Source organism: Borostomias antarcticus (genome assembly GCF_949987555.1).
Source record: "Borostomias antarcticus genome assembly, chromosome: 1".
Classification (NCBI taxonomy): Eukaryota; Metazoa; Chordata; class Actinopteri; order Stomiiformes; family Stomiidae; genus Borostomias; species Borostomias antarcticus.
This window is the reverse complement of record NC_140234.1, coordinates 37,062,036-37,079,701: the sequence shown is the minus strand read 5'-3', so window position 1 is coordinate 37,079,701 and position 17,666 is coordinate 37,062,036. Positions and strand designations below refer to the sequence as shown.

Sequence of the window (17,666 nt, the reverse complement as noted above, 5' to 3'; positions counted from 1 at the left end):
TGCCCACTTATCACCGCATCAAAATCCGCATACGCATACATACGTAGCCTATACCTTTTACGCATGCCAATGACTGCGATCTCAGGTTCAACAGATATGCAAATAATGAATATAAGTGTGATCTCCTTGTAACGTTGACTAAATGTAGAATGAAAATAATTAATATCAGCCCTATAATATCGAAATGAAGGGGAAGGGGAGAGTTTATGTCTGATTCTGTGACAAAAATGTAGTAATGGCAAAACTACATAAAACGTGTAATATTACAACTCTTTCTACGAGTTTATTTAAAGTAGGCCTATTTAAAATCTGTTTTAGCATGCAACATTAATTGGTTAACGTCGTTAATTAACTGCAGATCATAATCTTACATTCATTCCATCTAATGCTCCTTAATTGGCTTTAACCACTATTTTGCTTTTTCTATTTCAGGTGGACACCCAAAAGAATCGTGAACCAAAGAAAATATCGTGCTAAACTCACCAGACATGGTTGACAGAAGAAGAAAAGGCTGCTGGAAGAAGACCTGAAAGAGATACAACAACCTCCTTTCCTGGCTCAGTTATATGGCCAAGAATGAAATATTCACAAAAATAGCACAAAATATCAACATAAAGCTCTTAAAACACTGTCAGAGCATACAACAATATGGTAATATAGCTGGAGAGCTATTAGTTTGTGATTTCAGTTTGTGTCATGACTACTAAAACCTCTAGAACTCAATGATTTGACAATGATTTGATTGCTCGTTACTTTCAGTATGAATATTCAAAGGCTTCATAAAAAATTTCAGCAAAATCCAGTATATACTGTATACATAGCCTACTTAAAGTAAACCTTTCTTTAATGGAATATACTAGTATTTCAAACTTTTGTCAAAAAGAAAGCAACATTTTAAACGTTTTATCCACCATCAAGGCACTGATCTCATTAGACTCAACAGCACTAGAACTGCTGTACAATAACTAGTTATATTGTAAGGATAATAATCAAATGATTTCATGCTGATTATTTACTTGACTGGTCTGACTGAGTAGTCTCGCGCAGGGAGCGTGTTGGGCTGCAGGTTGCTACTCAGACTCAGGATGTGTACAGCTGGCCTAAGATAGGAGAGTGACACGTAGGCTATTCACTTTCTGTTGTTTCGGTTGTTATAGCGCCCTCGTTCTTGCAGGATGCTCAGACTTATTGGTATATCAGTGCAGCATGTAGGCGACCCCACAGGCGTGCAGAAACCCGCTGTGTAATCTCGATTTCTCAACTGTACATGGTGAGGGTGATGGTGATGATGATTATGATGATGATGATAAGGGTGATTATTCAGGCATTATCCGAAAATGGTTGCTGAGGTATTTGGACATGATTGATGATTTGGGATATAACACCTTCCATTTCATTTGATTATTTATTTTATTGTAATATTCATCTGCTGTCTGCCCTTTGAGTGCTTTAGTGTGGAGAGCGGTGGTACATGGGCGCTACCTAGTGTCTGAACGGTATAGCATCTGAGGGCTGGGGACAAAGATGGCTGAGATCAATTTATTCACAAGGTGTTGCAATAAATGCGTCGTTGGTATTTAATGTTTTTACTGTTACTCAGTAAACCCTGTTTATGATAAAACATCGTTTTATAATAAAAAAATAATATAATAAAATAAGATTAATGTATTATTTCCATGTTGTCATTTCATTATGCTAGGCTACCTGTATCCTGTACTCATGATAAACATCCTTGATGTCAAACTATAGGCTACTGCAAAAACAGAACTTGGAGAATGGTGGACTTGATCTCTCAATGACAGAAATTGACATGACATTAAATTGATCTGAAGAGTTCAAGATATATCTCAAGCAAAAATACAAAATCCCATTAATACCTTCATATTCTGTTCAGTTGTCCATTCAGGAGGCAGTTGAAATAGACGTGCCTTTGTTTCTATTGTTGCCAACATCACACACAGGTAAATATAAGCTTTATACAGCTGATAAAAACCAAGGTCATGCAGGGTCAAAAACTCAGTTCACTCCAACAACCAAACTGGTGCTGTCTGATATTGTCAGAATCCAGTCTGTGGTCCCCTGCAGCTGAGGAGCCCACCCAGCCCCTAGCCCCCTCAGTAAGGCCTCCGCAGCTCGTAGGGAGTCCAGGGGCTGCTGCCGTCCTCTTTGCCCCAGGAGGTGGTCTCGCTGTGGGGGTGCAGGGTGCTGTCAGATTCCTCCGAGCCCAGGGGGGGCATCTTGGAGGCCAGTTCGCTGGGGCCAGTCATGTAGGGGGGGCACGGGAAGGGAGAGGGGGTGGTGTATGGGGTGTGGTGGTAGTGGGGGTCCTCCAGAGGGTGGAGGGAGTAGGACTGGGCGGGGGGCCCCAGGGAGGAGCTACGGCTGGGGGAGCGGTACTGGGAGGGGCTGCCTGGGGGGGCAGGGCTGGGCAGGGAAGCAGGGACACTGATGGATGACAGACCCTCGGCACAAAGGCCCTCCACCTGAGGAACGGACTCTGCTACTGACTGCTCCCATGATTCTCTCTGAGGAGGAGAGGAGAGAGGGAGGAGAGGAGGGGAGAGGAGGGGAGTAGAGTGCAGGGTAGAGGAAAGGAAGGCGGAGAAGAGCGTGTTACTCCCAGTGTTACTCGACAGGTATGAGACAACCTCAGCATAGTACTCTAGTCTTCCTCTCTCTCTCTCTGGCTGCTGGAGGGCAGCAGGGTGAGGCATGTCTTAAAGCCTGATCTAGGGTCAGATCTGCACCACTCCCCAGGAGGTTCATCTCCTTACCTGGCTAGAGCTAAGCTGATCCCAGACCAGCTCCTAGAGGCCGAGGTGCTACCCACAGCCCTGAAGGGTTTTCCCTTGTCCCTGTGGCTGAACACGCTGACAGCCCCCTGAGAACCCTTCTGGTTCCAGGTAGAGAACCATTCCATCCAATAAAGGTTCCAGGTAGAGAACCATTCCATCCAATAAAGGTTCCAGCTAAAACTATCTTACTTGTACTTCTATAAGAAACTAAGTAGCTGTGTTCAGAATCGCTCCCTCGTTCCCTCACTCCCTATTCCCTATATAGGGTTCACCATGTAGTGAACTACCTAGGGAACGGAGAAAATGTAGGGTACATGCACTGTTCCCTGCAAATCAAGGTGAATTGTGGGTAGTAAATAGTGGACTATATAGGGAACGAAAATTCCGTGGAGAATTCGGACACTACAAACAAAATGGCTAACGCCATTTTGTACCAGTGCACTATATAGTGAATAGGGAGCGATTCCAAACACAGCTTGTGAGTGTGAGGCGTGACGACTTTACCAAAAGGAAATGGGAGGAGTCTCCAGTGAATGGCGGGAGCAGGGAGGAGAGGGCGGAGGAGGGGAAGATGGCGCCCCCTCCAGGGAAGGACGTGGCACTGCGGTAGTCCCCGAAGGTCTCGGGGTAGTAGCTGTCTATGAGGGAGGGGTATCCTGGCACGGAGGCAGGGTCACAGCCCAGGGACTTGCCCCCCAGGGAGGAGGGGTACATGTCTGAGGAGAACTGCTTGGCCGAGGGACAGAAGTCCGAGTCGGAGATGTAGGACCGCCTCATACTGTAGTAACCTGGCAACATGTGAGAGCCTGGGGAGGAGGGAGAGAGAGATGAGAAACAGAGAGGGAGAAGAAGAGAGAAGAAGGGATGGAAGGGGAGAAAAAGAGGAGGAGAGGAGAAGGAGAATAAGAGAGGGAGGGAGAGAGAGAAAAAGAAAGGAAGAGAGGGATGAAAACTGTTGGGATGTTGAAAGTATTTCAGATTCTTAGACTGCATAAAATGTTTTTTCTCTTTAATATCTGGTTCTATTCATCCCCCTTCACAAACCCCTCCACACAGAGAGACGTCTCCACAGCAGGAGGGCAGGATCTGGCTGCAGGAGCCTCACCTGGCATCTGGACGTAGGAGGCCTGGGGGGCGGATCCTCCCTGCCAGACAAACACAGTGAGGATGATGAGGATGATGAGGATGACCCAAGCACAGCAGTAACAAAATATACTATGTGATATTACACACAAAGTGCAGGGAGTTGTATAATCTCAATGTACCTAAGATATAGATGCGGAGAGAGAGAGAGAGAGAGAGGGAGAGACAGAGATGCACGCACGCACGCACACACACACGCGCACGCACACACACACACACACACACACACACACACACACACACACACACACACACACACGCACACACACACACACACACACACACACACACACACAAATGCACACACATACATCCAGAGAGAGAGATACCCAGAACACAGTGAGTGCTAGGGAGGACAGAGTCTCTTTTGTTTGCATATGATTATTGACATGGGAGCATTGATACAGGGGCAGAGCTGGCCAGAAGGCAGGCAAATTCTGAGGGCAGTATTTGAATGGGATTTGCCAGCACTAAGACTTCCCTATGTGGCTCAGGACCACGCCCAAGCAGCTCTCTGAAGGCACCATAGGGAAATCAGTTGCTAGCTCCAGCTCCTCCTCCCCCCCACCCCCCATCCCATCACACCTGGGGGGGGGGGGGGTCCAGACACCTGCAGCACTCCCCAGACAAGCTGCAGGTCTGATGCTGCTTACCTTCAGCGTGGCACTAGGGTCCGAAATCCTGTTGTCGTCTGTATAAAGCTAGCTAGACATTTCTTAAAACACCAACCCTAACTCTAAGCCCTGCTGTCATCCATACAAGACATTTCATAAGAAACGGTGTCTTCTCAAACTGTGTATTGGCCGTCCCATCACCACATAATAACCATGAAAAGAGAAGACATCTGAAACGTGTACATATCAAATCATGTGTGATGGTCTTTGTAAGACTGTCCCCTGGCGCGGCAGCAGGCCTGTCAGTGACAACCAGTGGCCCTCCTCCCTAGAGGCAACGCCGTGCCATGACGTGAAGAGACACAACGCCGTGGTCAGAGTTGAAGAGGAACGACGCTGTGGTCAGAGTTGAAGAGGAAGGACGCCGTGGTCAGAGTTGAAGAGGAACGATGCCGTGGTCAGAGTTGAAGAGGAACGACGCTGTGGTCAGAGTTGAAGAGGAAGGACGCCGTGGTCAGAGTTGAAGAGGAACGATGCTGTGGTCAGAGTTGAAGAGGAACGATGCCGTGGTCAGAGTTGAAGAGGAACGATGCCGTGGTCAGAGTTGAAGAGGAACGCTGTGGTCAGAGTTGAGCTATGTCTGTCAATGGCTCTTTCTCTCTGAGCATAAAGGACTGAAGGGGAGTCCACAGAGGGCGAGAGAGAGAAAGAGAGAGGAGAGGGAAGGAGGACAGTCTTTAAATAGTGTGTACTCCCATGGTTGGTTACCTTTCTATGGCCTTGTCTGTGTGTGTGTGTGTGTGTGTGTGTGTGTGTGTGTGTGTGTGTGTGTGTGTGTGTGTGTCTGTCTGTCTGTCTGTCTGTCTGTCTGTCTGTCTGTCGGTTGGTCAGTCTGTCTCTCTGCTGCCTCTCTGTATGCCTGTCTGATTTAAAAAGGACTAATATCTCTCATAATTAGACAGTTGTACTGTAAGATATCCATCTGTGAGATCAACACACAGGAAGTCCAGCATGAGCCTGTATCTGGCGGATATAGACACTGAGGTGAAACAGAACAGAGAGCTCCACCTCCTGCCACTGCTGCGGTCGTTGCTGTGTGATTTAAACCAGACCAGCACCTAGCCCCTCTAGACCAGTACTCCACGACCCCTCCCACCCCTCCAGACAAGACCAGCCCTTCTAGAACAACACCCTTGCTTAGCTGCACCCAAAGTGGGGCTCAAACCTACAACCATGAGCAGGGGCGTCACCAGGAATTTTGGGCCCCGTGAAAAAGATATTCCACTGGGCGCCTTATAATATTGATTAGTGGCAGCTGGTTTTGTGGGCCCTTCCAAGCCGGGGCTCCCTGAATCATTTTCCCCTTTTCCAGGCTTAACGACGCCCCCCACCCTGGGATTAGGAGTCTCATGCTCTTACGACTGAGCTAGTTGGCAGCTTCAGGCCAAGCTATGTTACAACATTCCCTGACAGGAAAGAACTACAGACTGTGTAAAGGGATTTAACATCACTGTTGGCTTTTTTCACTAAAATATGAACCCTTTTTATGAGGAGCTACAGTATTTAATATTGTTCTTCTCTCTTTCTCTCTTCTCTCTCTCTTCTCTCTCTCTCTCAGGTCATTGGTGGTTGGTGGAGGCGATGGGGCAGGTTGGACATGCCGATGGGGAAGCCAGCAAATGCAGTCCTGTACATGACCAATGACAGCTGGCAGGGGGATGAATAGGCCGGTGTTTGTACAGACAGACGTCTCAGGGAGCTTCGACAACAATAACCAGCCAGCCCGGGGTCTGTGTGTCGGACAATGGTGGAGGGCAGGTGTGTCTGAGTCTGACTTTGCATAGCTAGCCTGCCCCCCCCCCCTCCCCCCCTCCCCCCCTCCCCCTCACCACCCTGGAGGTCATGACCAGCACCATCCATCGGCGTTATTGTCGCTCTCTCGTCGTTGTGGGTTTACATGAGTGTACTTTGTTTTGTTTCTCTGTGCCGCCCCATGCTGGGGTGTTTACCGAGTGACTTATCTCCCACTCATGTGATGTGTGGGGTAAAAGGATACATTTACAGGCAGTAAAAGAGGCCAAACTGCGTTGGTTTATAAACAGAAGCCTCTGTGTAAATAAGGCAGGGATCGGCACGACACAAACAGACCCTCCCGTGGGAGAGGGAGGAGGCACAAAAGAATGGAAGAGAGGGAGAGAATGGCTACAAAAGCTTCAACTCACACTATATCGTGGTCCAGTGGTTTGTCGTGATCGTTTCTCTGCCAGCAGGTCTTTGACTGTGTGTTTGACCCGCACGCCCTGGTACACCCTCTTTGCATACTCTGGACAGAAACAAACATGGCTCTCAATCAGAACACAACATCTAATAACATAGTAGTCGTTTCTTCATCAACAGAAGGCACAGGCCAAAATAATAGAAGCTCCAAAAAAGCAATTCTCTTCCCTTCCCCACAGATTTGAATGTTTCACAGTTTGGTGCATAGCTGACTGTCCCCTAGCAGACATGTGTAAATGGCATGGAAATGGACTTTGGTTGTGGTCAGTGAAAACTGGCTGTTAAAAGAAGCATTTTGCACAAACACTATTACATAGCACAACAATGGTGACATGATCTAAACGTCCTGCTGCAAACTCAGCCTGGTCTGCTGGTTGGTTGATGACCAGGAGTTTTTCTAATGCAACCCAATAAGGACTAGTGACTAGTGAACTACACTCGCAAACTAGATTAGTGAACTACAGTACATTAGAGAACTAGATTAATGAACTACATTAGATAACTAGATTAGTGAACCAGACTAGTGGACTACATTAGTGAACTACTGTACAATAGAGAACTAGATTAGTGAACTACAATAGCAAACATTAGTGAATTAGACTTGTGAACTAGATTAGTGAACTATACTACTGAACTACATTAGTGAACTAGACTAGTTAACTAGATTAGTGAACTAGATTTAGTGAGCCAGACCTAGATTTGTGAATTAGATTAGTGAACTAGACTAGTGAGCTAGTGAACTAGATTGAATTAGATTAGTGAATGCACAAGAACAAGAGGATGAAGCAGAAAAAGCCATCTAGGTAGGTAGGTAGGTAGGTACAGTAGGTAGGTAGGTAGGTAGGTACAATAGCTAGGTAGGTAGGTAGGTAGGTAGGTAGGTAGGTAAGTAGGTAGGTAGGTAGGTAGGTAGGTAGGTAGGTAGGTAGGTAGGTAGGCACAGTAGCTAGATAGGTAGGTAGGTACGTAGGTAGTTAGGTAGGTAGGTAGGCAGTTGGGTAGATAGGTAGGTAGGTAGGTAGGTAGGTAGGTAGGTAGGTAGGTAGGTAGGTAGGTAGGTAGGTAGGTAGGTAGGTAGGTAGGTAGGTAGGTGGGTAGGTAGGTAGGTAGGTAGGTAGGTAAGTATGTAGGTATTGTAGGTAGATAGGTAGTTAGATAGGTAGGTAGGTAGCTAGGTAGGTAGTTTGGTAGTTATGTAGGTAGGTGGTAGATAGGTTGGTAGGTAAGTAGGTAGGTAGGTAGGTAGATAGGTAGCTAGGTAGGTAGGTCGGTAAATAGGTAGGTAGGTAGGTAGGTAGGTAAATAGGTGGGTAGGCTGGTAGGTAGGTGAATAGGTTGGTAGGTAGGTAGGTAGGTAGGTAGGTAAATAGGTGGGTAGGTGGGTAGGTTGGTAGGTAGGTAGTGAGGTAGGTAGGTAGGTACTGTAGGTAGGTAGGTCGGTAAATAGGTAGGTAGGTAGGTAAATAGGTGGGTAGGTTGGTAGGTAGGTGAATAGGTGGGTAGGTTGGTAGGTAGGTGAATAGGTTGGTAGGTAGGTAGTGAGGTAGGTAGGTACTGTAGGTAGGTAGGTCGGTAAATAGGTAGGTAGGTAAATAGGTGGGTAGGTTGGTAGGTAGGTGAATAGGTTGGTAGGTAGGTAGCTAGGTAGGTAGCTTAGTTGGTAGGTAGGTAGGTAGGTAGGTAGAGAGGTAGGTAGGTAGGTAGGTAGGTAGCTTGGTTGGTAGGTAGGTAAGTAGGTAGGTAGGTTGGTAGGTAGGTAGGTAGCTGGCTTGGTTGGTAGGTAGGTAGTGAGGTGGGTAGGTAGGTAGGTAGGTAGGTAGAGAGGTAGGTAGGTAGCTTGGTTGGTAGGTAGGTAGGTAGGTAGGTAGCATGGTTGGTAGGTAGGTAGGTAGGTAGGTAGGTAGGTAGGTAGGTAGTTTGGTTGGTAGGTAGGTAGGTAGGTAGGTAGGTAGGTAGGTAGGTAGGTAGGTAGGTAGGTAGGTAGGTAGCTTGGTAGGTAGCTAGGTAGCTTGGTTGGTAGGTAGGTAGCTAGGTAGCTTGGTTGGTAGGTAGGTAGCTAGGTAGCTTGGTTGGTAGGTAGGTAGCTTGTTGGTAGGTAGGTAGGTAGGTAGGTAGGTAGGTAGGTAGCTTGGTAGGTAGCTAGGTAGCTTGGTTGGTAGCTAGGTAGCTTGGTTGGTAGGTAGGTAGGTAGGTAGCTTGGTTGGTAGGTAGGTAGGTAGTTTGGTTGGTAGCTAGGTAGCTTGGTTGGTAGGTAGGTAGGTAGGTAGCTTGGTTGGTAGGTAGGTAGGTAGGTAGCTTGGTAGGTAGCTAGGTAGCTTGGTTGGTAGGGAGGTAGGTAGGTAGGTAGGTAGGTAGGTAGGTAGGTAGGTAGCTTGGTTGGTAGGTAGGTAGGTAGTTTGGTTGGTAGGTAGGTAGGTAGGTAGGTAGCTTGGTTGGTAGGTAGGTAGGTAGCTTGGTTGGTAGGTCGGTACTGTAAGTACTTTATTGGGAGGGGAAATTACAATGTTGCATCATCAAGAACACAAGTGCAGTCAACCTAAATATGCCTAATTAAATACAAATGTATAGTAGATACAAATATAAAAGTGAGAGTGACAAGCAACAAAAGATAATGTGATAGAATCACAGAACCTGTTGTTTTTCACTCAGTTTGGGCGTTGTGGTTCTGAGGAAGGAAAGGATTTTAAGTAGGGTGTATGTGGGTACTGGAGAGGAAGGAGGAGAGGGGAGGGGAGGGGAGGAAGTGTGGCATGACCTCACTACTGTATACAAATATCAAAATCTAGTTTTGAACCAGGACCTCCATGGACCTGCATGGTCTTTGCTCTATCTAGCATTCCTAGGCAGCATAAACCATGGACATGCAAACTGTATTTGCACTTTAATATGTCAAAGGAAATTGCATGCAAAAAGACTTCTGTAAAAGAGCCCAGCCTTGTGCATGTAGGGGTAGTTAGATTCCTCCCTATCTATGCGCATGCTCATCATATAGGCTGCTATTATTTAGTGATTTGTGGGTATGGCCGTTTTAATGACTGTCATCAATTTGCAATATCAATCAATTTACCATGGGTAAAGGTGCAGTGCAAATATTATGTTATCATGTCAGATTCCAAATACAACCCAGCAGTGACATCTGAGTTTTATGGTGAATTCTGGTTATTGGTTAAACTGATTAAACTGTCCTCTAGCTTTATATGAAGAGACAAACAGTCTTGTCCACAAACCAGACAAACTACATGAACTAAATGACTGTTCACATTTACAGATGTGAAAATTTTGCCAATATCTGATTACGATATTTTAACAGAAATGTACGCAAATACTGACAAATTGTGTTTTTTTATTTTTAAGTATTCTAGAAATACAGAAACCATTTTTGTATTTAAATTTGGCTACTAAAGATAAAGTAGGACATAAATTGTTATCTTGATGGGTAAGGTCTATATACATGTATATATGTATATAAGCCATGACTTATGAATTATATTAATGTAGATCTCTATTGGTCTTAAAAATATATGAATACATAAAATACTAATATTGGTAGGGGGGGGTTAATATAGAAAAATATTAGAACAAAAGCTATTTGTTGTGTTTGCATCGGTTCACTTCCACATCAGACCAATGCCAATACTGTATTACTCATAGTTAATATTGTCCGATATCAATATGGTCACCAATTGTGTATCCATAAGTAAATATAAGATTTGTATTTAACATTTTGGATTGAGACTAGTTCTCATCAACATTTCTGCGTGCTGCAGTTGTCTGGAACCCCACTCAACAGTTCCGCTCAGCTCCTCAGCAAGAGAAACATACACATCATGATTATCCACAGGAACATGTCTTGTAGATGGTCATCAGTGTTTCATGTCTTACCTGTCTCCATGGCGTCCCAGTCAGTATCCAGCTCGGCTGTTAGAGGGACAGACGGAGGCCTGTCCTGTCAGTACCTAGAAACCACACCTGGACCTGTCTGCTTCTGTGTGCTCCTGCAGTATATAGCTACAGACTGTCTATGGCTCTGTGTTCAGCATCATCCAACACATCCCACCATGAGACCTTGGCAGCCCGCTCAGCCCTCCTGCAGAGAGGCAGCTTCTGAAATGACCTTTATCCATTTGCTTAAATGCAAATACTGGCGGAGGGAATGGCGGGGAGGCTTCTGCAGGATTTGCATCTGCATGTGAGATTAGAGGAGCATGAGCGTCCATGACACTCGGGACAGGGCATTCTGGGTAGAGGCCGCCTTTCCACATAAACAGGAAACTATGTTTCCACATCTGGGCTTAGAGTGTGTCTATTCCTCAGTCACACACCTCCCTACTACAGCTTTCAAAGAGCTTGCTGGGCAGGAAAATCTACTCTGACAATGACAGGGCTTTATTTAGCACACATGTCCAAAGAGTATGATTTGCAATGGTGCTGTAGAAGAAATGTGTTGTTGTTGTTGTTGAATGATGATGGTTGCTTTCTGATAACGTATGAACCTATTAGTCTGTGTATAACAGGCTACCACCACTCTTGGGGAACTAGCTTGTTCTTTTACATCTGTATTTGCATGAAACCATAACATTTGTGCAAATGTCCACTCTGACAGATTTGAATGAAAGACTTAAAGCAATCAATAATCAAATATGAGAGAATCATTATTTGTCAAGTGACAGGGATTAGCCGGTGGCATGGTGGTTTGGATAGGCAGTTATCCCATTACCATTGTGTGGTGTTGTTTGAAGTGAACCTACATCCTAATTGCTACAATCCACTGTCCCGGTGAAGGTCTAGGCTGAAACATTGACAGAATAAAGCAGAGAAAAGTGTGTGTAGGAGTAGGAGCCATTTTGTATTTGAAAAGTCTAAGGGGACCTGCTCCCAGCAGCACACACATGTTTGAGAGTGTGCATGTGGTTTCTTCAATTGGACAGGCAGTTAGGCATGTAGCAATCAACAGTATCGAAATGCCTCCATCCGGCATTTGAGTCTGTTTGTTTCAAGAGTCAAGAGCCTCCTATGGGAAACAGTACCTCTGTTCTTACTGTCAAGCCTGTAGGGCTGTAGAGACAGTCAGCATGTAAGGCTGTAGAGACAGTCAGCATGTAAAGCTGTAGAGACAGTTAGCCTGTAAGGCTGTAGAGACAGTTAGCATGTAGGGCTGTAGATACAGTTAGCCTGTAAGGCTGTAGAGACAGTTAGCCTGTGCAGTGGATGTGTCTGATGGGTCAGCCTGTGTGGCAATGGAGCGATGACGTGATGCTGTCTGACAGTTGTGTGCAACGGTTATCAAGAGAGATAAGGTGATGAATAACTCTTCCCTGAGCAACTGACACTTGCTACAAGGAACAGGAAGTGGTGTGAAGCCAGGTAGCAACACGCTAACTCACACTGATTCCATTGTTTTTCACAACAGCTACAGAGGTCATTGATTTGTTTAATTTGTTTCCTTCTACAGCACACTACTCTGCTATGGCTTGTAACGTTCTCCTAAAATGAACTTATTGTTACATCAACACAGTGACTGTAGTTCCTACAGTGTGACCAAAAACAGTCAGGGCTGCCCCTAGTGGATATACCACTTATTACATCTGAGGAGCATAGCTTGAGGCTTGAATGTGAACCTCCACTAGAGGGCAGTAAGAGACAGGCTGCAGAGAGAGAGAGAGAGAGAGAGAGAGAGAGAGAGAGCGAGAGAGAGAGATGATCTATCCAGGCCAGCTCCAATAAGGAGTTTTTACCCAGAGCTGTCTGATCCTCCATGTTTTTACTGCTTCTCTGTCAACATCAGGGACGGACTGTAAACATTCCTCTACTCTACTCAGCTCTATCATCTGTTCTACTCTGTTGTACTCTACCCTGCTCTATTCTACTCTGCTATATTCTACTCTACTCAGCTCTATAATCTATTCAACTCTGCTCTGCTCTACTTTGCTCTATTCTACTCCGCTATTCTCTACTCTCCTCTGCTCTAGTCAACTCTACATTGTTATATTATATTCTATTCTGCTCTACTCTATTCTACTTTACTTTACTGTTTTGTTTACAGTATTGTACTACAGGCTGACCTGACTCTCTCCGTCTATAACATGATGATATCTGGTGTGGACCCTGATGTCCTGACTCAGACTCCGCCCTGTGGAGGGGCCCCCCCGGCCCTGAGCCTCAGCTCCTGGCCTGGACACCAGGCTGCTGCAGACCCCAAAACCTCTGACCCATCTCAGACCTCATCTTAAATCCACCAGCATGTTTGGTGGAGATGGTTGGAGTTGTGTTAGTACAGATCAGTCTCTCTCCTCCAAGTCTTTTCTGTGGTTCTAACCCCAGACAGGTGGCTCTGCTCTGCTCTGGTCCGGGAGAGGGGAGATAAACTGCTGACATGTGATTGGCTGAGGCTGCTATTATTATCTCCTACAGGAAGTAGATGATACATCATCTCTCGTTTCTCCCAGAAACACTCCACTGTTTGTCTCCCAATAATCAGCGTCTTATCACAAGACGCTCTCTTGGCGAGCACAGCGGAATGTTCCAGAAGGCTGAGCTCCCCTGGTCCTCAGGGAGGAGAACTGTTGGAGGTTTCTCTCTCTCTCTCTCTCTCTCTCTCTCTCTCTCTCTCTCTCTCTCTCTCTTCTTGTGCGTATCATGGCACATAGAGGGATATCATTCTCGTAAATTCCACCTTGTAAAGCTTCGGTATTCCTCCTACAACACAGAGCCAGTCACATTCCTCTGCTGCAGGCCTCTCCTTCCTGGTCTCTCCAGAGGTGAGTGTCTCCATTCCTCCCAAGACCAGGCCAATTGGTCGGGCTGAGAGGGGTTGTGTAAATATTTACCCCAGGACAGCATGCAGAACCCATTGATGATGTCACATCCCGGACAAACTGGCAACAGGAAGACACCAACAGCATACCAGAGGAAGAGAGATCTCTACCTTTTGTTAATGTGAACAGAAAGGGTGTCATGGGAGCCACCTGCACCTGACGGCCTCTATCACTGGGATTAAATTTACACTAGAAGACCGTTGAAGTCTCCCCTCTCTCTCTCTCTCTCTCTCTCTCTCTCTCTCTCTCTCTCTCTCTCTCTCTCTCTCTCTCTCTCTCTCTCTCTCTCTCTCTCTCTCTCTCTCACATTTAAACACACACACACACACACAGTCTGTCTGCCTACCTGCTTGTCTGTCTGTCAGTCTGCCTGTCTGTCTCCTCAGAAGGTAGACTAATCCTGATGGCTGTTCTCATTCTACCAGCTGCTGCTTTACCTATTGCTTCTCCATGTGTGTGTGTGTGTGTGTGTGTGTGTGTGCATGTGTGTGTGTGTGTGTGTGTGTGTGTGTGTGTGTGTGTGTGTGTGTGTGTGTGTGTGTGTGTGTGTGTGTGCGTGGTGTGTGTGTGTGTGGCCTGGCTTATGTAACAGAGGAACAGCTCACAGCGGGGGCTGGTCTTGTCTCTCTCAGCAGGCCTGGTCTCTCTCCGCTGGCACCAGACCCCCCCTCTACTCTACAGGTCTGCTGCTCGCTGGCTGGCTGAGGCTGACCTGGTGTTGTTCTATGCTGGCTGGGTGGGTGTTCACTCTCTGCACCTCCTCAACACCGCTCTGTACCCCACACCTCCTCAACACACCTCTGTACCCCACACCTCCTCAACACACCTCTGTACCCCACACCTCCTCAACACAGCTATGTACCTCTCCACCTCCTCAACACAGCTCTGTACCCCACACCTCCTCAACACAGCTCTGTACCCCACACCTCCTCAACACAGCTCTGTACCTCTCCACCTCCTCAACACAGCTCTGTACCTCTCCACCTCCTCAACACACCTCTGTACCTCTCCACCTCCTCAACACAGCTCTGTACCCCACACCTCCTCAACACAACACTGACCCGGCTGACGGCTTTGATTCTTGGCTTGTTTTGGGGATTGCACACTCTCCCTCTCTCTCTCTTCCTCTCTCTCTCTCTCTCTCTCTCTCTCTCTCTCTCTCGGACACACACACACACAAATATGCATGCAGACACTCACTCACTCACTCACTCACTCACTCACTCACTCACTCACTCACTCACTCACTCACTCACTCCCTCCCTCCCTCCCTCCCTCCCTCCCTCCCTCCCTCCCTCACTCACTCACTCACTCACTCACTCACTCACTCACTCACTCACTCACTCACTCACTCACTCACTCACTCACTCACTCACACCCACACACAGGTGGGCCAGTCGGTCAGCTAGTTCCTAACACAACTTGACGAGACTAATTGAAAGAAAACTGTTTGTTCAAGTGACTCCTGTGTACACCCCTGTCTGTCTGCCCAGACCCAGCTGTATGTGTGTGTTTGTGTGTGTGGACACACCTGTCTAGACTTGTATGTGTGTATTTGTGTGTGTGGATACACCTGTCTAGACTTGCAAGTCTGTGGCCGCACGGAGCAGGTGCTGCTGGGGTGGGGTGGGGGGCAGCTGTTTACATTAAAAACATATATGTCTACGACCCCGCCGCCCCCAGCTCCACCCCCAAACTCTAGGCCCTGGATGACATCACTGTCTGGAAAATAGGATGCCTCCAGAGGTATAGGTAGGCCGTGATACCGGGGGACATACAGACGTCTCTCTCCCAGCCAGCTGTAGACTACAGTGCCTGTCTACCCGAAGGAGTCTAACAAGCACATTTCACTCGCTCTGAATGACAAAATGGAGATGATGGACCTGATGTTGTTCTTGTACTACGGAGGTGGCAGAGAAACCAACTTTTATAAAACAGCACCCAGTGCAATGACCTACAGCTCCCCGAGGAGATCACTACAGAACCATATTACGTAAACATCTGGGTCAATCGTTGTTTGGCTGTTTGGACTTTCCCTCAGGTCAAACCTCAACTCAGCAAGGAACATTTCGTATCCATCATCCCATCTTGAATCAATTACCTGATCATTTAATGAAAACAAAAGATTCGATTCAGCTCGTTTTTCAGTGTTTTACAGTACATCCAAATCACTTTTGGAAAGAAAGGTGTTGGGTACTATAATTCTTAGCTAGGTAAACAAAAGCCCTACTAAAGAAAATAGTTAACACAAAATAGTCGCCCCAAAACAAGTACCACACCATTTTTTAGGAACATAAACTTTAATGATGCTCATTATCAGACCAGTAAATTTTCTTGTAAATACTTTCTTAAATTCCCTCCAAAGACTCAGCCAAAACTGCAGCCAAATGAGTTTTTCAGAGGAAAAACAAACACAACAACATCCCAAATCCTTCCAGTTGAAACTCAGGAGCCCAGCTGCCCATCTCTGAACCAGACACCGCGTGGGCTCCGCAGGACTGCAGCTCAGCAGAACACCACAACTAACCACACTTTCACATAAAGCAGATGATTTTGTAAAATGTATCTTGCTTCGTTCTGTAAGTACTCACAACTGCCTCAACATGTCAGATAGTTATTGATGGAAACAAACCATGCCACTACTGTATGACAGAGTCCTGCCTGCATATAGGGCTGCAAAGTTCTGGACAATTCCCCAAGACTGCAGACAGACTGGCCCCATGTGCTGTCTGACAGACGGTCTACTGGAGAGTGTCACAGGTGTCTCCAGAGGTTAGACCGCCCCGACTGTCAGCCGGCTCTGCTCCATTCCTTCACAGAAATGCAATGGAAACACTCGGCCATGATGGAATGGAAAAACCATTCCAAACTCTAAACTGCTGCAGTTGGAACACACTGTTTTTTTTCTGTGTGTGTGTGTGTGTGTGTGTGTGTGTGTGTGTGTGTGTGTGTGTGTGTGTGTGTGTGTGTGTGTGTGTGTGTGTGCGTGCGTGCGTGCGTGTGTGTGTGTGTGTGTCTCAGCCTTCGTGTTCTCTTTGGTGTGATATGCAATTTCACAAATCATAGTTATCACTTTGATGTGTTATTTCTCTGTAGAGCGCATGAACGGCATACAGCCTCGTGCTACACAGGAGAGATGAGATGTTAGTTACAGAAAGCATCTGGTCCCAGAGCCACACTGTCAAACAGTGTTTGAGGAGCACTCTAGCAGCTATAGCAGCCCCTCCTCTGGTGTCCTGGCAGAGGCCATATTTCTATAGTCCACTCTATCACCCTGCCTGCTGACATGCACTGACCAGGATTATTCAAATATGAGACCAGACAGCTGGCGGATGTCAAAATCACTGTCCAGTCTAACTCTGCAGATAGTGTCCTTAGCAACAGCAGACAACACTAGAACACAGCCTGACTGAGTATGAGTGTAACCGTCGGGGCTGGAGGGTTGAGTGTGTGTCACGACTGGACTGGGGACCTAAGTAAGGGATAACGTATGGCCAGCCGGTGATAATCCAAAAATAAGAGATGATCGGAACCCCGAGTCGAAGCCGACTACATTATACTACTTATTACACGGCTACTTACCAACAGCATTAATACACAGAGACAAAATATTGATTAAAGTATATTTAATTTTGTTCATTATAAACTCTTGTTCACAAAGAAATTATCTGGCTTAAAGGAGTAGTAAAGGGGAAATCATGTTTAGCCCTGTTTTAAGGTTACTTATGATCATATACAATGGTTCAGATCAAAACGTTGAAAAAATAGCACTATTGAGAAAGTCTGATAATTGCTCTACCACCGTTTAGGTCATACAATGGATGTGGGTGGGCACTGTGAAAAATCATTCAAAAACATGTTAACCTCTTGATTTCAAAGTCAAGAAGCTCACCGAGGGTGTAATTGGTGTCCGTTGGTGTTCTGACATCAAATTCGCCGCAAAGTATGAATCCTGAGAGGGTTTTATTGATCATTTTATGAAATCCATTGACTTGTATTGACACGACCGTTGTAGATGTGTA

At 46.3% G+C, this 17,666-nt stretch overlaps 1 protein-coding gene across 1 annotated transcript; it reads right to left on the bottom strand.

Annotated features, from left to right (window-relative positions):
* Positions 1–2,114: 2,114 nt before the first annotated feature.
* On the bottom strand, positions 2,115–10,721 carry LOC311329748 (POU class 2 homeobox associating-factor 2-like; the record flags this gene model as incomplete). The annotated part of the gene is made up of 5 exons (XM_084461658.1): positions 2,115–2,525; positions 3,300–3,601; positions 3,901–3,940; positions 6,775–6,875; positions 10,712–10,721. 5 exons carry the CDS (start codon positions 10,719–10,721, stop codon positions 2,115–2,117), a joined length of 864 nt encoding a protein of 287 aa, XP_084317784.1.
* Positions 10,722–17,666: the final 6,945 nt, after the last annotated feature.